The 23,663-nt window shown below is 42.4% G+C and overlaps 1 protein-coding gene across 3 annotated transcripts in view; it reads right to left on the bottom strand.

The window, feature by feature from the left end:
- The window catches only part of ralgps2 (Ral GEF with PH domain and SH3 binding motif 2), a 413,674-nt gene that overhangs the window by 236,247 nt on the left and 153,764 nt on the right, over positions 1-23,663 (bottom strand). For all 3 annotated transcript variants that reach the window (XM_067990774.1, XM_067990772.1, XM_067990773.1), the window contains exons 4-6: positions 22,748-22,874; positions 12,041-12,148; positions 8,472-8,522 (exon numbers count right to left, since the gene is read on the bottom strand). In XM_067990774.1, coding sequence (XP_067846875.1) covers positions 8,472-8,522; positions 12,041-12,148; positions 22,748-22,804 — 216 coding nt within the window. In that variant the 5' untranslated portion in view covers positions 22,805-22,874. The remainder of the gene's footprint in view (positions 1-8,471; positions 8,523-12,040; positions 12,149-22,747; positions 22,875-23,663) is intronic.

Genomic DNA, 23,663 nt, shown 5'->3' with positions numbered 1-23,663 from the left:
CTGCCGCAAGGATCATTGCTTGGCCTCAGCAATTTACAATTTATATTAATGACTTAGATGAAGTGACCGAGTGTGAAGTATCCCAGTTTGCTGATGATACAAAGCTAGGTGGGAAAAGTAAGCTGTGAGGAGGACACAAAGTGTCTGCAAAGGGATATAGACAGGTTAAGTGAGTGGGCAAGAAGGTGGCAGATGGAGTATAATGTGGGGAAATGTGAGGTTATTCACTTTGGTAGGAACAATAAAAAAAACAGAATATTTTTTAAATGGTGAGAAACTATTAAATATTGGTGTTCAGAGGGATTTGGGTGTTCTTGTACACGAAGCACAGAAAGTTAACTTGCAGGTGTAGCAAGCAATTAGGAAGGAAAATGATACGTTGGCCTTTAGTGCAAAGGGGTTGGAGTACAAGAGTAAGGAAGTTGCTGCAATTATACAGGGCTTTAGTGATTCCACACCTGGAGTACTGTATACAGTTTTGGTCTCCTTATCTAAGAATGGATAGCCTTAGAGGTGGTGCTTCTAAGGTTCACTAGATTGATTCGTGGGATGAGAGGGTTGTCCTATGAGGAGAGATTGAGTAAAATGGGCCTATACTCTCTGGAGTTCAGAAGAATGAGAGGTGATTTCATTGAAACATATAAAATTCTGAGGGGGCTTAACAGGGAAGATACTGAGAGGCTGCTTCCCTAGCTAGAGATTCTAGAACTAGGGGGCAGAGTCTCAGGATAAGGGGTCAGCCATTTAGGACTGAGATAATGAGAAATTTCTTCACTCAGAGGGTCGTGAATCTTTGGAGTTCTCTACTCCAGAGGGTTGTGGATGCTCAGTCGTTGAGTATATTCAAGGTTGAGAGATAGATTTTTGGACTCCATGGGAATCGAAGTACATGGGAATCGGGTGGGAAAGTGGAGTTGAGGTTGAAGGTCAGCCATGATCTTATTGAATGGCAGAGCAGGCTCGAGGGGCCGTATGGCCTACTCCTGCTTCTTATGTTCTTATATCGAATTTGTCTTCTCAGCATAGAAGGTAATCCACAACTTGTCTGCTCAGTTAAATTCTGTCTGTAACTCCCAGCAACAAATTGTTTCCACTCATCTTTCAGAAGGAAAATTAATCACCAAGTGTAAAGGTGATCAGCTAAGAAAATATCCATATGCTAATATCCACAAGTTTGAGGAGGAAAACAAGAAACAAAATGGGACTTTGCATACTTCTATGAGGGGGCCACATGCCTTAAAAACAGTCTAAGAATCCAAATATTAAGGCAGTCTCATACTTGTATCTCTAGCATGCTGATGACCAGATATTTTTACACTGGAGTTTAGTATAAATGCACTTCCTTGTCCTTTTGGTTGTCCCATCTACCCAAGCACTGCTAATGTATGGCCAGGACTGCTGCACATCTTCCATTAAGCCTGAGCTGCAAGCCAAGACACGGCTACTTGTATGGAATAGGATGCTCTGTAACACCAGCTGTTACTTGCTTGGTCCAACAAAGTCTGAATCTGCTGCATGGTAACTAGAGTGCAGGTATATTATCCCAGCTTCTAACCCAAGCCTTTTTAGTGACCTGATCAAAAGACCAAACTCTGTGCTCAGCATACTTTTCAGGATATGAACAAGAGGCCATGGGTACAGTGAATTGTTGAGCTTTTTCAAGTAATTAAGGAATTCAAAAGATTAATTGTCCATTCATAGCCACAGTTGCCAACATAATAACCACTCATATCTGAGGTCAGGTCAAAAAGTACAAGAGGCATTCCCTCAACACAAAACAACTTCTAAGGTTGGAATTTGACACCCAAGACAGGTTTCTGCAGATATTTACATGCTGTTTGTTGCAAAGGTTTGTCTTTTGCTTCTTAGGCTGGGCCTGCAGCCACCTAGTGAAAGACAAGTACAGTGCTTAGCAATGTTAATGCAAGTTATACCTTCTACCCATCAGACAGGCCAAACCCACTTTCTACACCACACCTACCAATCAAACATAACACTGGAATAACTCAGTGTCGGTTACAGTGGGGTCACTCAAAATGCAAGACACATAATCCATGTTACTTTAAGGGATTGGTCAATAATCACACCCAAACCTGTTGGTGGAGTGTATTACTTCATATTGATCCCTATTAAAATTCAACTGCTTTTCTCAGCCTACTCACTTGGTTAAATCCTTTTCCTTGCGATCAGCCTCCCTCACATGAATCACCCTATCACCCCATAAAGTCATAAGACGGCCAATAGCATGTTGCATTTTATAAATAGGGGCATATAGTACAAGAGCAAGAGGTACTGCTAAATTTGTACATGGCAACGATTCGGTCAGTTACAATACAGTTCCCATTATAGAAATGATAGCAAAATCTTAGATTTCATCCACTGATTCACTAGGATGATACCAAGTATGAGAAACTATGAAGAGATACAATCCTGAGACAAATTCCTCTGGAGCTCATAAGGAAGGCTAAGAAGAGATTTGTGTGTTTTTTTGAATTATGAAGGATTTTGATAGGGTGAATCGGGGAAAAACTACTTACTTTAGTTGGGAAATCTGTGACAAGGGCCATTAATTTAAATAGCCACAATGAGAGGGAGAAGAAAGGAGAGAAATTTCTGATAGAGAGTTGATGGAGCATGGAATGCTTCACCACAGCAAGTAGTTGAGGCAGACACCATGCATCTTTTAAGGAAAAAGTGGAAATATCTTTGAAGCAGTGGAAGATCCAGGGATATGGGGAGTAAGCAGGGCAGTGGGATAAGTAACAAAAAGCAAAATACTGCAGACGCTTGAATTCTGAAACAAAAACAGAAAACACTGGAGTTATCAGAAGGTCAGGCAGCATCCGTTGAGAAAACACTAGATAGTTCATGTTTCAGGTATTAAACTTTTCCTCAGAACGGAATGATATTGCAGATGAACAACATTTAAGAAGAAACAAAACAAGGGAAAGGGGGAAATGCACGCACAGACACAAAAACCATCTACAGGGGAAAAGATACAGAATTATCTGTAAAGTGCCACGGTGGGTACCAAGAAGTGGTTGAAGAGTAGAAATGGTTCAAGAGTGGAAGTGATAGGCGCAGGAGACAAAACGAGGCATGAGAGAAATCAAAGAAATAAAAAGGAATATACGAGACACTGTGAGGAGAGCTAAAGAGAGATCGGTAAGTAGAATGAGAAGCATGAAAACGTGGCAGTGGAGAAGGCTCCAGTAGCTCGGGGGAAGAAAAAAGTGGAAGAAAAAAGTTGGTCAACACCAAGGATGTAAACCACCCTGCCAGCACAATGTTCCACAGGAGGGGGAGGAGGTGGGATCTTCACCCCTAGCATCAACCTCATTTCTCCCATCCCTAGAAGCTCTGGTACAGACCTATCCCACATTTCCAGCGCATGCTGCTGGAAAGAAACGGGAGATATACTTAAGGTCCAAAGTTGTTGAAGTCAATTATTAAGGCCAGAGGGCTGCAGAGTGCCACATGGAAAGATGAGGTGCTGTTCCCCGAGCTTGCACTGAGCTTCAGTGGAAAGGTGTAGAAGGCCAAAAGACAGAGGGATCAGAGTGGGAGTGGGGCAAAGAATTGAAGAGACAAGCGCCTGGGAGCTTGGGGGTGCACTTGTAGATACAACGGAGATGTTTGGCAAAGCAACATCTAATCTGCATTTGGTCTCCCCAATGTAAATCACTGTGATCAGCAATTACAGTATACCAGGTTGGAGAAACTACATGTAAATTGCTATCTCACCCAGGAGGACTGGTTGGGGCCTTGGATAGTAGGGTGTGGAATGGGCAGGTGCTACATCTCCAGCGCTCGCGTGGGAAGATGCCAGGCAAGTGAACACAGGTTGTGATGGTGGTAGACGAGTGAACTATGATGTCATGGAGGGACCGTTCCCTTAAGACTACTGAGGGAAGATGGGGAGGAATATGTGCTTGGTGGTGGTGGAAATGGAGAAAGATGATCTGTCGAATGTGGAAGCTGGTGAGATGGAAGGCAAGGACAAAGGAACCCTATCATGATTCAGAGAGAGTGGAGAAGGATGAGGGCAATGGTACGGGAAAAAGGACGGACACAGTTGAGAGTCCCATCAACCACAGAGGAAGGGATTCTCAATGCTAGCTTGTGAACTAAAAACTTTTACAACACACACACACAATAATTCTAACCGTCATTGTATTCTACATTCTTAAGGCAAAACTAGCTAAATCAAGCATCTGTCCATGTTCTGGACCCCCCACCCCCACCGACTTGAGCACAAAATCTAGGCTGACACTCCAGTGCAGTAGTGAGGGAGTCCTGCACTGTCCGAGGTGCCGTCTTTGGGATGATACGTTAAACTGAGGCCCTGTATGCCCTCTCAGGTAGAAGTAAAAGATCCCATGGCACTTGAGGGTTGTGCGGTTGATGTTGTGTATATGGACTTTCCAAAGGCATTTGGTGAAGTACCACATAAACAGACTTGTTGGCAAATTAAAGCCCATGGGATTAAAGGAACAGTGGCAGCGTGGATACAAAATTGGTTAAGGGACAGAAAGCAAAGAGTAGTAGTGATAGGTTGTTTTTCAGACTGGAGGGAAGTATACAGTGGTGTTTCCCTAAGGTTGGTATTAGGACCCCTGCTCTTTTTGATATATATTGACCTGGACTTAATTTCAAAGTGTGCAGATGACACAAAACTCGGGAATGTAGTAAACAATGTGGAGGATAGTAACAGACTTCAGGAGGACATAGATAGACTGGTGAACGGGGCAGACACATGCAGAGAAGTGCGAAGTGATACATTTTGGTAGGGAGAATAAGGAGAGGCAATATAAACGGAAAGACCTGAGGGTATATGTACACAAATCTTTGATGGTGGCAGGACATGTTGAGAAGACTGTTAAAAATCATATGGGACCCTTGGTTTTATGAATAGAGGCATAGAGTACAAAAGCAAGGAAGTCATGCTAAACCTTCATACAACACTGGTTAGGCCTCAGCTGGAGTATTAAGTTCCATTCTGGGCACCACACTTTAGGAAGGATGTCAGGGTACAGAAGAGATCTACCAGAATGGTATCAGGAATGCAGTTATGTGGGTAGACTGGAGAAGCTGAGGTTGTTCTCCTTAGAGCAGAGAAGGTTAAGAGATTTGAAAAAGGTGTTCAAAATCATGAAGGGTTTTGATACAGTAAATAAGGAGAAACTGTTTCCAGTGGCAGAAGGGTCAGTAACCAGAGGACACAGATTTAAGGAAATTGGCAAAAGAACCAGAGGCAACATGAAGAAACATTTTTTTATGCAGCAAGTTGTTATGATCTGGAATGACCTGCCTGAAAGGGTGGTGCAAGCAGATTCAACAATAACTTTCAAAAGGGAATTGGATAAATACTTCAAGGGAAAAAAATTTACAGGGCTATGAGAAAGAGCAGGGGAGTGGGACTAATTTGATAGCTCTTTCAAAGAGCCGGCACAGGCACGATAGGCCAAATGGCCTCCTCCTGTGCTGTACACACTATGATACTATTTCTAAGAGGAGCAAAGACTAGGGGAGTTCTCCTCGGTGTCCCGGCCAATATTTATCCCTCAACCAACATTACTAAAACAGATTATCTGGTCATTATCTCATAGCTGTTTGTGGGATCATGTGCACAAATTGGTTGATGTGTTTCCCAACATTAGTGACTACACTTCAAAAGTACTTAATTGGCTGTAAAATACTTTGGGGTATCCTATAGTTGTGAAAGGTGCTAAATAAATGCAAATCTTTTTTCCTTTCACAGAAGCCCCGAAGATTATTTGCACTGACCTTTTGTTGGTGTTACTTTTTTTAAAGATATGACACTTAAATATATTTTCATACATTCATATATGTCCCAATTGAAAATAAAATCATTCAGATAACCCCTTATGGCTTCATGCTCTTTAGATCTTCGATTGTGTGGCACAAGACAGTCTTGAGAATTTTCCCTACAACTGACATTACACAATGTAATCTGTACTTCACCAATTCATGTCTCATTCCTTTTTTGAGAAAAAAATAATCTAACAGGATTACATTTACTGTGGTCCAATTCTCAAATGCAGCTTTATTTATCTCTGAAAACTACCACCTAGAGTTTCAATAATTCGAGATGGTATTGCATTTGGCATAGGAGCAAAGACATTAAATACTTTGTTTTTCTTAAATACTTCATTAATATATTCATGCCAGATAGATTATTCTACCAAAATAACTGGATCAGCAATGACCACAGTCTTAATTTAAGAAATAACTGAACGCATGTGTACCATTTTCTGAGTCTTCTTTCTACCCAACCTATCCTTCAAAAGGCCTAACTGGTCTTGAACACTCCATCTGCTTGTTACATAATAAACATTTCTTTGGATCCCTCTTTGTCAACAATCCAGAGACCAAAAGTTTAGTTCTCTAAGTCCTGCAAAGATGTAAAGATAACCTGTTGGAAATCATAGGCCGAAAGTTACTGACCAAGCTCATCTTGAAAATATGTTACTTTTAAATGTTTCAGGTTGCCTATTTCCCTAAAATAAAATTTAAAATGTTTGTGTTCTGCAGTATACTTAAATGAGCATCCTGGTTAAGTAGCAACATATATACCCTAATTGCAAATAAAATTATATTCCATCCAATTTATGTACAGAGTTGGCCAATCTCTGCTAGGGCAGTGATGTAGTGCTACAATTAGTCTCAGCATCCCAGAGTGAGGGAAGAGAATTAAAAACAAACACAAATCAATCAGAATGCCCACTACCAATAGCTATGCGATGACCACTGTTACAAGTACACGTATGGATGTTGGGTGAGGACAGGATAGGCTTCAGCTATGATGTCCTCCAGTCGGATAGCCTGCCAACACTCACCGTCAAGGCTCCTACGTGTACAATGGCTACTTAGGCAACTCATACCCCAGTGAAGGAGTTCACACGTTGAGAGGAAGGTAGACGAGAAAGTAGACAAAATAGGAATACAACCATGACAAATATATAGCATGCCACCCTATCATTCTGGTATAGTCATGCACCCTAGTCATGATGTTCCGGCCATCATAGTGTGGGATAGGCTTGATGGACCAGCTGGTCTTTTCCTGACCTTCAATTTCGCATGTTTGTGTTCTGCTCTTGACCTCAAAAAATCTCTGAACTCTTGGATCCCAACTAAAGCAACACACAAATACTATACAGCACCTTTCAAGAAACCAAAGATCAGAGGACGCCAAGCTAGAAACGGCAGAGAACTTAAGGCAATTGATCAAAGGTACTTATTGATTAAAAAAATACATTTTCTGAAGGCTTTTAAAGGTAGAGATGAGAGGCTGAAGGATTTTGAGAGAGTGTTCCAGGTGTCAAGGGCATGGTGACTGAAGGATCTGCCACTGACAGGAGAACGAAGTGGTGGGAACACACAGTACATCAGAGTTGTAAAAGCAGATGGGATATACTATGATATTGGGTTGGAATGATTGCAGGGGAAGCATGTGGCATGGCCATGGTAATATTTGAGAACAAGAACAAGCATACTGAAGTCAGCAAGGGCAATAGGCATGTGGGTCTTGGTACGGGATATCACAATAGTGGCAGACTTCACAATATGGTGTTTGTATAGGATGGAGCTTGTGAGTCCTCTGAGGAGTGTGCAGAAATCCAGCCTTGAGGTAGATAAACAACAACTTGCTTTTATATAGTGCCTTTAACAAACACCCAAAGGCACTTCATAGAGGCATAATCAGAAAATTTGAGACATGACATATGCGAAGTGTAGCATGCGTGAGAGAAACTAGTGACTCTTGAAGTGTAATTCCCAAAGCATTCCACCACTGTGTTTTCCTTGCCTCCTGTCAAGGTCTGTTGTAGACTAATTGATAGAGGTTAATTGTCATGATTAATCAACAACTCCATTATTGTTGTATCAAGCGACTACTAGGATAGTAGATGGCGAACTAGATGGACCTTGGTCTTTCATCATCCTATGTAAAAGCCATGAATGAAAGTTGTTGAGGCAGTTAGAAAGAAACAATTATGTAAATGAGGAACATTAAGCAGGTCGGTGTCGGTATTCCTAGTAACTAGGGCTCAGCTCAGTTCAGGTTCAGCTGAGTCAGCAGCTGGGAAAGGAAAATGGAATCACTGCCTGAGGCATGAGGTTTCCAGCAGCAGCCGGAATGGCTTTTATTTTACCGACGTTTATCTTGCAAAAAAAGGTCTGGCTCATCAGCAGCCATGGATTTATGGATAGTGGCAGAAAGATAACATTGGTCATCATTGGCACACCTGAAGCTAACCTGTTGGGACAAGTCAAAATGGAACTAAGATAGAATAAAAGGTCACGGAAGAGAGATGTTAGAGCTGAGTGAAGTGATCAACCATAAACCGTAATTATGGCCGTGAGTACTAAACCTTCAGTGAGCATTTTGATGTCATAAGTTATTACACTGCTTATTGCCCAAAACCATAAATTAATCTGAAGGAACTCACCTCAGGCTGAATAGCTTTAAAAACTGGTGCATCCATTAGTGTTATCTGACTCTGAAATAAACCAAACAGATCAGATAATGCAATTTAACTTTAAAATTAATTATCCTTCATAACATTTTTGAATATTGAAACCTGCAAATAAATTTCCCAACTGCTTCCTATTTTGTCAAAATATGAAACCTGACAAAATGGACTGATATTAAAACCATGATTTGCATATGTTACTAGAAATAGTGGAATGAACATTGTATAACTAGATTCAAGTGGAACAACAAGCGATAACATCTTAAGCAACTTTATAAAACAAATGTGAAAATATGTTAAGTGATAACATTTCACATAGTTAGTACCTAATTAGATATATTTTCTGAAGATGCCCCTTAAGGAATGGATTTTTTTTAATATCAAGATTCATTAAATTACTTTAAAGTACAATATGATTTTTTTGTCCCCAAAATGATGAGCTTTAAAAGACCTGAACAATGTGAAAAATATTCACAAATTCTAAATACAGTAAACAGGAATACAATTCAACTAGAGATAAAGTTAAAACAATCACTTTGGGATTTTCAATTTAAAAAGCATCAGTATGCGCGACAGGCAAATTAAAAACTGTACGAACAGGCATATTAATTGCAAGGAGGGGGTTTAAGGAAAAAGTGAATGCAAGAGGTGTCTGAAGTGGGAAATATTTGGGTGATTTAATAAGTATTGTCTCATGAAACAGCTGTAGCAGCAGCAACAGTCAAAATAGAATATTTTAATAATCTTTACAGAGTATGGGACAGGGAGGGAGGGTAATTAGGGAATGTCATTTGAAACTGAAGGCATTGGCAAAACCAATATATTGGCATCAGGATCAAAAGTAAAATACTGTGGATGCTGGAAATCTGAAATAAAAACAGAAAATGTTGGAGAAGCTCAGCAAGTCTGGCAGCATCTGTGGAGAAAGAAACAGAGTTAACGTTTCAGGTCAAAGACCTTTCATCAGAAATGTAAGATGTAAAAGAGTTAACAGTTTTTAAAACAAGTACAGAGCCAGGGAAAGGCAGGGGAGGAAAGAACAGAAGGGAAGGTCTGTGATACAGTAGAGGGCAAAAATGATTAAATGACACAGGGGATGATGGTGCAAGGCAAGGAAGGTAACATTGGGACACGCTAAGAAAAGATTGGTCAGGAGTAGCTATAAATGGCATCAGGACTTTTTAAATGCGACAAGGTAATTGCAGCTTATGTTTGGCCTACAATTGGTGCTACATTTGAATCTGCAATGTATAATTTATATTCGTTTCCTGCTGAGACAAATTTTTCAAAATTAAAATTTAACAGAAATTCCATCAGGGTGCCAAAACTGAACATTCAATGTTCTATACTGGCAGCAAGTTCACATGTGCAGCAAAATATTAACCACGCAACTCCCAGACATTGGTGTGTTTTGCCTGAAAATAATTTCATAACTGTGCATAGTCTCTTGAAGGGATTGCAGTCACACCTGCAGTGCCTCGACTATAAATCAAGCAGGCATCATGGAGGCAGATCAGATGTAACATTTAAAACCATCCAGTGCTGGGTGTTAGGACTTATTTTTGATCATATATGATGTCAATGCGGACCTACAATTTCCAGATTGACCAATGTCTGATCAATCAGAACACCTAGCTAGTTGGGCTTTTTAAAACAAAATTTAGAAATAAAAACCCAAGTCTGGTGCAAAGTTAGCAGGTATCAACTGGGGCAGCAGTTGGAGCCCGACATTGTGCCTCAGCGCTGCTGGGCTAATGAGGGAAGAATTAGCCAGGGTTCCCACTCCCATTTGCTATCCAGGCACCCCTATTGCAAGAGTGCATGAGTGGACCCCAGGTAAGAACAGATCAGATTCAGCTGTGGTGCCATTCATGGCTGAACAACCTGCCAACATTCATTGTTCACGGTTCACATAAAAAGAATCACCACTTGGGCAAGCTAGCGGAGGCCATTCAACAACAGAAGAATACGCCAGCATGGATTTTAAGATAGGGGAGAATAAAATTGGGGGAAAAAACCTCAAAAGTACCACCACAAAAAAAAATCTGAAGCTCCAGTACACAAAGCTGTTGCAATCTGAGTTTGTACTTCAGATTCAGAGATCAGAAAAAAAATTCTGATTCACCAGACCTGCTTCAAGCCTATGACTAGCTGAAGATAGAAACAAGAGTGGAAAGGCACTGAAAATTCATATAAAGCCAGATTTTGAGTTACTTGATTAAATTACGATAGATATGCTCACAAAAAGGAGCACAACTCTTAACAGGTGTTCAACCTATACCAAAAAGAGTCTGCAGAATTAGGATTTTCAGAGATACTAAAATTTATACATAGACGAGAAGTATTTAGGTCAGAAGTGACGAGGAAATAGCGAAGAAAAGTCTGTGGGAACGGCGTAATTGAAATGCTGCACTACCTCTTGGCTGTTGGAGAGAAATTTCAGCTGCGACATAGCGCGTTAAGGACCTCCACTGGCAGTATTACAACTCAAAAATTCAATTTGCAAATAGAGAAGTGTCAATTCATGATGAAAATAAACTTCTGTTAAAAAAATACAACTGTTGTTGGCACCATCTCTTGATGTTCAACCCGCCTCAATAAAAACAGACAATAACTTACAGAAAAGTTCAGATGTTTACATTTCCAATATTTTTACAGTTCCTTTTTCCCTAATTAGCTGATATTTTAAACACGTAAAAGGTTAATGAATGTTCACAATCAAACAAGGATTTACTGTAGTTTTCTCGAAGGAGAAGGAAATTCAGAAAGGGGGGTGAGAACAGAATATGTTTTGCTCAAAATACTGAAATTCAATTTCTCTGACTGTCTCTCTCTCTCTCTCTCACACAGACACACACCGATTCATAAAAATAGGTCCTGACACTTCAAAAAATTTCAAATTTCCTACTCTAATGAAATCCTGCCATTTAAGATATCCTTTCTTCCAGGCTACGCCAATGATGTCACTGACAGGGGCGAACTATCTGGATTCCACAGCGTCTCCATCTTAAATGGAGGCCACAGCTGCAAACTTGCTTAGAAACTGGAGCCTCAGAAAACAACACTACTGGCAGGGTATTCTGCAGTTTAACTGCTTTTTGTCCCCCCGTCCCCCTGAAGTCAATCATCTCTCGATCAGCCCCCAGGGTGATCCCAAATTGCCACATCACTGAAGTGAATAAAGTTGCCAAATTCATTAACGTGGAAGCAGCATGCAGCCCAGCCCCTCCTAGTCAATGATGTCACCAGGAGATCCAAAATGGCAGGTCTCTGTTGGGATATCTGCAAGAATGTGTTGTTATTTTTTTTTAAAAACAGGGTATATTCTAAGAGTACATTCAACAGAAAGTACTGCTTCTACCCCACACACTTCTCTTACACTTCCCATCCCTTTAAGTAATCCCAATGTATGTAACCAAACACCAAAATAACATTGGTAATTACCAAAAATATTACACTAGTTGCACTTCTCTTTTTCAATTCACAATTTGATACATAATCCATGGATGTACTGGTAATAGAATTCAACCACCATCAATACTCACAGCAAACTCTTCTGGCGTCACCTTCAGGACATCAAACACCACTGCATCAAAACTTTTCTTGGGGTCAGAAGAAGCTTTCTCACTCAGAGATTCAGAGCTGCTACTTCTCTGCAGGAATAAGATATGCTCATGAACAAAGGAAATCATACCTTCTTCAGATAATACACAGTGATAACTTTATTCCTACTGGAAACATCAAGACTAAAACTGAACAGCTTGATTCATGTGGATGTTATATTCGAAAATTACAACTTACGAGGTATATGCACTTTAGGTTTTTTTAAATTCGTTCATGGGATGTGGGCAAGGCCAGCATTTATTGCCCATCTTTAATTGCCCTTGAAAAGGTGGTGGTGAGCCGCCTTCTTGAACCGCTGCAGTCTGTGTGGTGAAAGTTCTCCCAACAGTGCTGTTAGGAAGGGAGTTCCAAGGATTTTGACCCAGCGACGATGAAGGAACGGCGATATATTTCCAAGTCGGGATGGTGTGTGACTTGGAGGGAACATGCAGGTGGTGTTGTTCCCATGTGCCTGCTGCTCTTGCGATCTCTACCACCTAGAAGGACGAGTTTGGGAGGTGCTGTCGAAGAAGCCTTGGCGAATTGCTGCAGTGCATCCTGTGGATGGTACACACTGCAGCAACTGTGCGCCGGTGGTGAAGGGAGTGAATGTTTAGGGTGGTGGATGGGGTGCCAATCAAGCGGGCTGCTTTGTCCTGGATGGTGTCGAGCTTCTTGAGTGTTGTTGGAGCTGCACTCATCCAGGCAAGTGGAGAGTATTCCAACACACTCCTGACTTGTGCCTTGTAGATGGTGGCAAGGCTTTGGGGAGTCAGGAGGTGAGTCACTCGCCGCAGAATACCCAGCCTCTGACCTGCTCTTGTAGCCACAGTATTTATATGGCTGGTCCAGTTAAGTTTCTGGTCAATGGTCATATGTATAGATCTCTGTGATAGACGGGATGTTTCACAATATCCTGTGAGCTACATTTAGAATATCAAGGCTACCCCCAACATAGCTGACTGCAGGTACTGATGAGATGAAAATGTGAGCTGCCTTATTTGCAATGGCCACAGTGGAGCAGATCCAATAAGACAGCACAACCTGAACTATCTGTAGTAAAGCCTATGGGAAAGAATTTGTCTCATGCCACATTAATGACACACATACAGGAGGCATCATGATCTATAGCACAGTTCCTAGGCAGTAGAGACTGGCAAGGCAGGTAAATTAATGCCAAGTCAAAAGATGGTTTATACTGTAAAATTAACACTGTTATCCACTGCACAGAAGGTAGATTACACATTTTGTGACCAGTTTTATACTGGAGTCTTGAATTTACCTGCAGTGCAACAGGTATTTACAAGTACAGTAATATTCTTTGTAGTTTTCTAAATGCATTAAAATGTGTTCCATCATAAACCAGTAAATAATTTCACAGAAATTTCTGGCGCTCGGTATTAGTCAGAATTACATTAGTGTACAAAATCACTGAATACATCCTTGTAACATTCTTTTTAAATTTGGTGTTGAAATCCTTCTTCAGTCAGTGTTTGGAGGAACAGAGAAAGCATCATTATGCCAAAATTAAACATGAGCTCTCCGATTCTCTGATTCCAGCCTCCGTTTCCCCCATCTCCCTTGGCCCTTCAGCTGCCTGGGCCCCGCTATGAAATTCCCCCTGTCTATCTACCTCCCTTCTTCTGCTTGAAGATTCTCCTTAAAAGCTACCTCTTGGATTAAGCTTTTGGTCCACTCCGAACCTCTGCTTTTCTGATTCTCCTCACATCTCTGAAGCGTGTTGGGATGTTTTTCTATATTAAAGATTGCTATATAAATCCAAGCTGTGGGTTCACATTTAGCACCAAATGTATATCCTAGCTTTAGAATAGTTACTAAATGTTTATTAACAACAGGTTCAGGATAAAATATTCAACGGATAAAATTCAGACACTGCCGATGCTTTCAAAATGTTGTGCACTGTTGCTGCCTTTTCTAATTCATATAATGCTGCTGCTGCACGGTTGGAGATTTCAAAGTTGTTCCCGCTCAATTCAAATTTTACATGATGTCGTGTTGATAATCACAGACTACCACGATTTGAAACTCTAAGCACACAGTGCCAATTCAATTCAGATTCACCTTCTAGTTTCATCTTCAGTCTGGTCACCATGACTGACTTCCATTTTATGCTAAGCTATGTTAACAGCCAATAACTGATTCTGTTGCTTCTACTCTCCATGTTTTAAGCCACAGTTCTTTTCAGTTCTGAAAGACTTTTAAAGGTGAGACATGTAAAAAGACAGAAAAGCTTAGGGAGGCATTTCCAGAGAGTGAGGCCAACAGCTTAAAGTTCTACCACCAATGGTCCAAGGGGCTGGAATCAGGGAAAAATCCCCTCGGGCAGAATGTAAAATGATAAGTGAACATAACGAAATGTACTGTATCTGTAACCGGTAATGACTGTGATGCAATGAGGCACCCAAGGGTGCCATGAACTGCATTTACAATGAATGATTGTACCAGGGCCGTTGCAAATTGTATGACCTGTATTGTATTGTTTGAAGCGTGACTTGAATTGCATTGTATGGTCCCTTCACAAATTTTATGAATAAAGTTTATTTTGAAATATAAAAAAAAAAGTTGGGGGGATGCCTACGAGAGCAAAAACAGAAGACCAGAGGAAACACAAGGGAAACGTTAAGATTAGAAAAGGTTACAGATTTAGACTAGAGCCAGTCAATGGGAGGGATTTATAGAGAAGATGAGAATTTTAAATTCAAAAGTATTTGGGGGCAGGGGGCTCGTGTAGGTCATTGATATGGAGGTGGGGGGGGGGGGGAATGGGCCAGCAGGACTTGATGCAGATCAAAATTTGGGTGGCAGAGTTTTGAAGATTTGGAGTTTAGAGGGTGGAGGTTAGGAGACCAGAAAGAAATGTGTTTTCTTTGGCAATTTTTCCCCTCCTCATCTGGAAGCATTGACCCCTTGCCGATTTTGAAAAGAAGTGCCGAAGAGATGGCCTTCTAAAGGTATTTTAAAAAAAATTATATTTGCTCTCGGGATGTGGGCAATGTTCACAAAGCGGCATTTTTATTGCCTAACCCGAGTGGGCCTTCTACTTGAATCCTTCTGGTGATGGTACTCCTAGAATGTTGCTCAGTAGGAAATTTCAGGATTTTGACCCACTAACAATGAAGGAACAGCAGTAACTATCCAAATCCGAATGGCCTGCTAATTACAGTACAATTTGTAGGTGACATAAGTTCTCATGATCTTGTTGCTCTTGCCTTTGATGGTAGATGTCACGAGGCTGGGAGGTGCTGCCAAAGAAGGCTTGGCAAGTTGCTACAGAGCATCCTGTAGATAGTACATTATGCCTCCACAATGCACTGGTTTTGGAGGGGGTGCATACTAAGTCAAACAGCAGGTGCACCAATCAAATGGACTGCTGTACCTTGGATGGTGTGTAGCTTCTTCAGTGTTTTTGCAGCACCACCTATCCAAGCAAGTATGCCACCATACTCCAGGTGCTTGTTGGGCTGGAAAAATAGGCTTGTGAACAGAAATCCAAAACCTCCAGCCTCCCCTGACCTAACCTGATATATATATTTATTAAAGAATGATTAGCCAATCTTATCCTCACACACATAAGTAGTTAAATTGCACATGTAGCATTTAGGTAGCAGCAAAGCATGATGGGATAATTCACCATTATGGGAGCAGCTTGTAACCCACACTGTAAAAGCTGACAAAGGCAGGTTTGTTGCATTTGTGGCTACCACCTCGCTTATCTCCAGAACACACCAGGGAAAGTTTATCCAAGGCCGAAGCCGATATTGTTTATCCTAACTAGCTCACTTTGGATGATTAAGGGAGGAGCGGTGGATGTCTCCAAGGTTACCCCAGCTCAAAAGGGAGTCAGATAGGAGCAGCTGCTCAGGACTTTGTGAAGCTCCCCGTGCAGTTTCAATGTCTGGGACTTGTGTTTATTGATCCTCCTCAGGAATGTGAGATGTTTAATGTCATGGGACGACCTGATAAGTGAGTAGCGACTATACCACCCAATGAAACTCACTGTAGTTACGTAGACCTGTACCACCTTCTACAGCAGGTGGGTGTTGCTTATTGAAAGGTATAAACATGCTTGTAGTGCTGATGTTCCTTTGAGAGTTAGTCACGAGCTTGAGGAAGCTTACCACTCTCCCTTTGTGCACAAGGTTTTCTAATAAACTTTAACTTGGTCAGCAGTTCAGTCTCCGTCTGGTTTTGCTCCAAAAATTCGAATCTAACATGCTGCAATGATTGGCCTCCAACAACCACAGCCATCATCCTTTGCGACAGTCATGACTTGAACCACTAGAAGGGGTTTCCCTCCAGTAGCTAGAGTCATCCCTGGGGGGATAATTGGCAGCTCAATATCCTTAGATATAGAGTTTTCTGGCAGGATAGAGTGGGTGATAAAAAGGAGGGGGGGGGGGGGGGGTTAGCATTATTGGTTAAAGAATCAATTACAGTTGTGAGAAGGGGTGATATGCTAAGTGGATCATCAATCGAGGCCATATGGGTTGAGCGAAGAAATAAAAAAGGGGCAGTTCCACTATTAGGAGTATACTATAGACCCCCGAATAGCAAAAGGGAGATAGAAATTTGCCTACATATTTGTTCTTCAGAGTGCAAAAATAAGAGGGCAATTATAGTAGGGGACTTCAACTACCCTAACATCAACTGGGATTCAAACAGTGTGAGGGGCACAGACGGCGCAAAATTCTTGATCGGTGTCCAGGAGAACTTTTTTAGCCAGTACGTGACAAGCCCAACAAGATGGGATGCAATTCTCGATTTAGTCCTGGGAAATGAAGATGGGCAAGTGGGTGACGTGACAGTGGGTGACCATATTGGGGATAGTGACCACAATTCAGTTAGTTTTAGCATTATTATAGAAAAGGACAGAGTTAAATCAGGAGTAAACATTTTAAATTGGGGGAAGGCAAATTTCACAGAACTAAGAGGTGATTTGGCAGAAGTGGACTGGACACAACTACTTGAGGAGAAATCAGTGGCAAGCCAGTGGGAGGCACTAAAAAGTGAAATTCTACGGGTACAATGCAGTCACGTCCCCTCAAAGAAAAAGGGTGGCACTGCCAAATTTAGAGCCCTCTGGTTGTCCAGAAATATACGGGGCAAGATAAAGCAGAAAAAGAAAGCTTATGACTGTCACAGAAAACTAAATACTGCAGAAAGCCTAGCGGAGTATAAAAAGTACAGGGATGACGTAAAAAAGAAAATAAGGAAAGCAAAGAGAGGGCATGAAAAAATATTAGCTAGTAGATTAAAGAAAACCCAAAAATGTTTTATCAGTACATTAAGAACAAGAGGATAGCTAAGGAAAAGGTGGGACCTATCAGGGATGATAAGGGTAACTTGTGTGTAGAAGCAGAGGATGTGGGTAGGGTTTTAAATGAATATTTTGTCTCTTTTTTTTTTATTCGTTCACGGGATGTGGGCGTTGCTGGCGAGGCCAGCATTTATTGCCTATCCCTAATTGCCCTCGAGAAGGTGGTGGTGAGCCGCCTTCTTGAACCGCTGCAGTCCGTGTGGTGACGGTTCTCCCACAGTGCTGTTAGGAAGGGAGTTCCAGGATTTTGACCCAGCGACAATGAAGGAACGGCGATATATTTCCAAGTCGGGATGGTGTGTGACTTGGAGGGGAACGTGCAGGTGGTGTTGTTCCCATGCGCCTGCTGCTCTTGTCCTTCTAGGTGGTAGAGGTCGCGGGTTTGGGAGATGCTGTCGAAGAAGCCTTGGCGAGTTGCTGCAGTGCATCCTGTGGATGGTGCACATTGCAGCCACAGTGCGTCGGTGGTGAAGGGAGTGAATGTTTAGGGTGGTGGATGGGGTGCCAATCAAGCGGGCTGCTTTATCTTGGATGGTGTCGAGCTTCTTGAGTGTTGTTGGAGCTGCACTCATCCAGGCAAGTGGAGAGTATTCCATCACACTCCTGACTTGTGCCTTGTAGATGGTGGAAAGGCTTTGGGGAGTCAGGAGGTGAGTCACTCGCCGCAGAATACCCAGCCTCTGACCTGCTCTCGTAGCCACAGTATTTATATGACTGGTCCAGTTAAGTTTCTGGTCAATGCTGACCCCCAGGATGTTGATGGTGGGGGATTCGGCGATGGTAATGCCGTTGAATGTCAAGGGGAGGTGGTTAGACTCTCTCTTGTTGGAGATGGTCATTGCCTGGCACTTATCTGGCACGAATGTTACTTGCCACTTATGAGCCCAAGCCTGGATATTGTCCAGGTGTTGCTGCATGCAGGCTCGGACTGCTTCATTATCTGAGGGGTTGCGAATGGAACTGAACACTGTGCAGTCATCAGCGAACATCCCCATTTCTAACCTTATGATGGAGGGAAGGTCATTGATGAAGCAGCTGAAGATGGTTGGGCCTAGGACACTGCCCTGAGGAACTCCTGCAGCAATGCCCTGGGGCTGAGATGATTGGCCTCCAACAACCACTACCATCTTCCTTTGTGCTAGGTATGACTCCAGCCACTGGAGAGTTTTCCCCGATTCCCATTGACTTCAATTTTACTAGGGCTCCTTGGTGCCACACTCGGTCAAATGCCGCCTTGATGTCAAGGGCAGTCACTCTCACCTCACCTCTGGAATTCAGCTCTTTTGTCCATGTTTGGACCAAGGCTGTAATGAGGTCTGGAGCCGAGTGGTCCTGGCGGAACCCAAACTGAGCATCGGTGAGCAGGTTATTGGTGAGTAAGTGCCGCTTGATAGCACTGTCGACGACACCTTCCATCACTTTGCTGATGATTGAGAGTAGACTGATGGGACGGTAATTGGCCGGATTGGATTTGTCCTGCTTTTTGTGGACAGGACATACCTGGGCAATTTTCCACAGTTGGGTAGATGCCAGTGTTGTAGCTGTACTGGAACAGCTTGGCTAGAGGCGCAGCTCGTTCTGGAGCACAAGTCTTCAGCACAACAGCTGGGATGTTGTCGGGGCCCATAGCCTTTGCTGTATCCAGTGCACTCAGCCGTTTCTTGATATCACGTGGAGTGAATCGAATTGGCCGAAGACTGGCTTCCGTGATGGTGGGGATATCGGGAGGAGGCTGAGATGGATCATCCACTCGGCACTTCTGGCTGAAAGGAAAGGGATGATCCGGACGTAGTAGTTAAAGAGGAGAGGTGTGAAATATTGGATAAGGTAAACATAACGAGAGAGGAAGTACTGGAGGCACTGGAATCCTTGAAAGTTGATAAGTCACCAGGGCCGGATGGATTGTTTCCCAGGCTATTGAAGGAAGCCAGGGAGGAAATAGCGGATGCTCTGAGGATCATTTTCCAATCCTCACTAGATACAGAGGAGGTACCGGAGGATTAGAAGATTGCAAACGTAGTACCATTGTTTAAAAAGGGTACGAGGGAAAGGCCGAACAATTATAGGTGGGTCAGTCTTATCTCAGTGGTGGGCAAACCAATAGAATTCTATACTGAGAGATAGGATAAATGGTCACTTGGAAAAACACGGTTTAATCAGGGATGGTCAGCATGGTTTTGTTCAGGGAAAGTCATTCCTTACAAATCTGAATGAATTCTTTGAGGAAATGACAAGAAGGATTGATGAGGGTAGTGCAGTGGATGTTGTCTACATGGATTTTAGTACGGCATTTGACAAGGTCCCACATGGCAGACTGGTCAGAAAGGTAAAAGCCCATGGGATACAGGGAAATGTGGCGAATTGGATCCAAAATTGGCTCAGTAACAGGAAACAAAGGGTAAAAGTCGATGGACGTCTTTGCGAATGGAAATCCGTTTCCAGTGGTGTGCCACAGGGCTCAGTGTTGGGTCCCTTGCTGTTTGTGGTATATATTAATGATTTGGACTTGAATGTAGGGGGCCTGATTGGCAAATTTGCAGACGACACAAAAATTGGCCGTGTAGTTGATAGTGACAAGGATAGATGTAGACTCCAAAAAGATATCAATGGGTTGGTGGAGTGGACGGAAACATGGCAAATGGAGTTCAACCCGGAGAAGTGTGAGGTAATGCATTTAGAGAGGGCAAACAGTAAAAGGGAATAAGCAGTAAACGGGAATATATTGAGAGGGGTAGAGGAAGTGAGAGACCCTGGAGTGCATGTGCACAGGTACCTGAAGGTGGCAGTACAGGTGGATAAGGTTGTGAGGGAAGCATACGGAATGCTCTCCGGTACTAGCCGAGGTATAGAATACAAAAGCAGGGGTGTAATGATGGAACTGTATAAAAGGCTGGTAAGGACACAGCTGGAGTATTGTGCGTAGTTCTGGTCACCACATTACAGGAAGGATGTAATTGCTCTGGAGAGAGTGCAGAGAAGATTTACAAGAATGTTGCCAGGGCTTGAAAATTGCAGCTACGAGGAGAGATTGGATAGGCTGGGGTTGTTTTCCTTGAAGCAGAGGAGACTGAGGGGAGACTTGATTGAGGTGTACAAAACTATGAGGGGCCCAGATAGAGTAGACAGGAAGTACCTGTTACCCCTAGCGGAGAGTTCAAGAACTAGAGGACATAGATTTGAGCTGATTGGCAGAAGGATTAGAGGGGACATGAGGAAAAACTTTTTTACCCAGAGGGTGGTGAGTGTATGGAATTCGCTGCCCGAGTTGGTGGTAGAGGCAGGGACCCTCAACTCTTTTAAAAAGTATCTGGACCTGCACCTAAAGTGCTGTAAGCTGCAGGGCTACGGACCGGGTGCTGGAAGGTGGGATGAGAATGGGCACCTGGTTGTTCTTCGAGCCGGCGCGGACACGATGGGCCGAATGGCCCTTCTGTGCTGTATCTTTTCTATGGTTCTACAAAGGAAGATAGCCATTGTGAATTGTAAATGATATGAAAAAGTTAAGTCCAGAAAACTTCTTTAAACTAGATTGTAAGAGTAGGACAAAGGGTCATAAATTCAAACAAATAGTAAAAGGCAAATTTATAACTGACAAGGAAGTTCTTATTTACATAAAGAGTGGTCAATACACAAAACGGACTTCCACATAGAGTGGGACAGATGAAAAGCCTGAAATAATTTAAGAATCAAATAAATGCTGTAATTGGGAGGTCTTCAGAGTTTTATTGGGTGGATGAACTAAGGTGGTCTGAAATCTGTAATTATCTTACATCCTTGTGAATTGTATCCCAGCAATGAGTCAGGCCTTTTTTTGGTGAAGGGTGGGGTGGAAAGGAGAAAATTGGTGAAAAAATAAAGACCAGAGGTGAGGAAGCTGGGAAAATTAACGTGTGGAGAACTTCATTTGTAGAGAAGAGACAAATTCAGCGACTGCAAAAAATCCATTTCTAATTCTCATTCATTCTCCTCATATACAATAAAGCAGGTTCTTTGGGGTGATAACTCAGTTGCCCAGGAACAACAGCAAAGGACAAAATGCTTCTGTCAAACTGCACGTTCTTGATTGGAAATAAAATAGCATGAAACCACACAGGCCACATATAATATTCAATCAATGTTTGCTTCTATTTGGATATATCTCAAGGTATAAATACTTGGGCCTAGATTTTCCTCTGTTTTAGTGGCCATTGGCAAGCGTTCCCGGGGCGGCGAATGCAGAAAAGTTTGTTGACGAAATCTAGTGCCAAATCCCTGGCGCAAAAATCTGCAAGGACAATTTTGCTTTGCCCCATTGGGGATGACCTCCAAAACCTGCCTTGGCGACACCCTACCAAATGTAAATGACAACAGGTAGGTGGGGCTTGCTGCATGGGTCCATTTTCCTCCCCTATTGCTCATTCACTGCTGGTGATGAAGAACATCTCAGTAAAGGACCCTCTGGGGGCTGCTTTTGGCCATCGGCAAATAAGCATTTGAAGGCCACAATGTGTTCCAGAAGCAACTCCAGAAGGTACCACCAGAAGCTGTTACCAATGTCAGTGTGAGTAAAGGAACATTCGCAGGAGAATTGCAGATGATGTGCAACTCACTGAGCACAAGGTGGCTGCAGCTAGGAAACATACTTATTATAGTGTACTGTTACAAGATATGCTGCCTCTTGTTACCTTAGTCAATAAACTACTTCCAGTGTTCAGTAACCTTGCGAGGGTTGCTGCAGGTAGCACTCATGACTACAGTCATCTCCTTCCTCTGGGCCTGGATTATGCCTGCTGCAGGCCTCGTTCACACAGGTACCAAAGGCAGGCTCCTCTTTTGGTAGATTATGTGCACTTGCACCTCAGCTGAAAGTAATGTTAAGGGGCTCGGTGCCCTGAAGAGTCAGTTTCAGGCACAACAGTGAGCCAAATTGCTGGACACAAAATTATTACCCTCGCTCTTTTTAGCTGCTACATCCAGTTTAACACCACAGCGGTACTGAGCTTTCCTACCAGAAAGAGGCGAAATCCTTGCAAAGAGCACTGACTGCGCTGGGAACTGCCATCAATATTAAATGAAGGAAGAAAATTGCTATGGATCTCAGCGCTGAAACACCAACTGGTCTAAGTGCAATTCCGGTACTCAACTCGAGAAACCTAGACCGGGGTCTTCTAGTTTAGGACTTATCCACTAATCGGTCACCTGTATTGTGAAAAGGCATTTCCATACCTCAGAGCACAGAAAATTCAATGAGGACAAACTGGTAAATAAGAAATACATAAACACAGACAAGGCTATGTTGCCTGGGGTTCCAGGGTGTATATGGAGGTCTTACCTCTGAAGCAGTGGCTGTAAAATATATAGTGCTCGGCTGTCCGTTAGTCAGGTCCATACTTCCTATGCCATCCACCACAGAGCAGCGCTATGGAAAGCTCATGGTCAGGACGTGAACTTCATAACTCCTGCAATGCAAAGAAAGGGCGGCAGTCAGTTGCCAGATTTCTACAAATGCAGCTGTGTCTCCTCATTCGCAAAACACCTTGGTTTATAAAAATTATAAAGTAGTCAGACTAATCCAGAGTACTTAATTTTCTCTTCTGTGACAAGCTGATGGACAAAAAGCAAATGACCACCTCAAATATATGTCTTCAAAGCAATTACAATAAATTGACAAAGCAGCTAATTTTTTTTTCATGATTCAAATAAGAGAAAGGTTGACTTCCAATTATTGTACACAGAAAACTTCCAACAAGGAATACACTTCTGCATAATGGCAAACTATTAATTGCATACTTTTTGGTACTCAAGTTTTTGCATTTAAATTGTAACATTAACACAAAGTACAATATTTATGCACTTAAATTCCCAATTTGTGCACTAATTCCATTCTAAATGATATAGTAATTTAGATGCACGAAGTGAGGTGAGCACATCTGAAAGTATTTACATCATAATGACTTTACTAAATGAAATACATAAATTGGATCATCTTGAATTCAACTTCTCTCATTGCAATTTACTATTCTTTGGCCAATTTTCTCCTTCCTCAAGACACTCTGGTTCCAAGGATGACAGCATGCCCAGTACCTCATTCAATTGATTATTTGTCACATGATGTGAGTTTTGGCAGCTATTCCCCCATTGAAGGCATCACAGCCAAGAATGATGCCCACACAGGCACATATTCCAGCAGATGTTCCTGGGCTGATTTTCCCCTGCTGGAGATGGTGAGGCCAATAGTAGCACCCCAA

The sequence above is a fragment of the Heptranchias perlo genome, chromosome 9 (genome assembly GCF_035084215.1).
Source record: "Heptranchias perlo isolate sHepPer1 chromosome 9, sHepPer1.hap1, whole genome shotgun sequence".
NCBI lineage: Eukaryota > Metazoa > Chordata > Chondrichthyes > Hexanchiformes > Hexanchidae > Heptranchias > Heptranchias perlo.
Note: the sequence above shows the minus strand (reverse complement) of the source record. Positions and strands in the feature narration are given on the sequence as shown.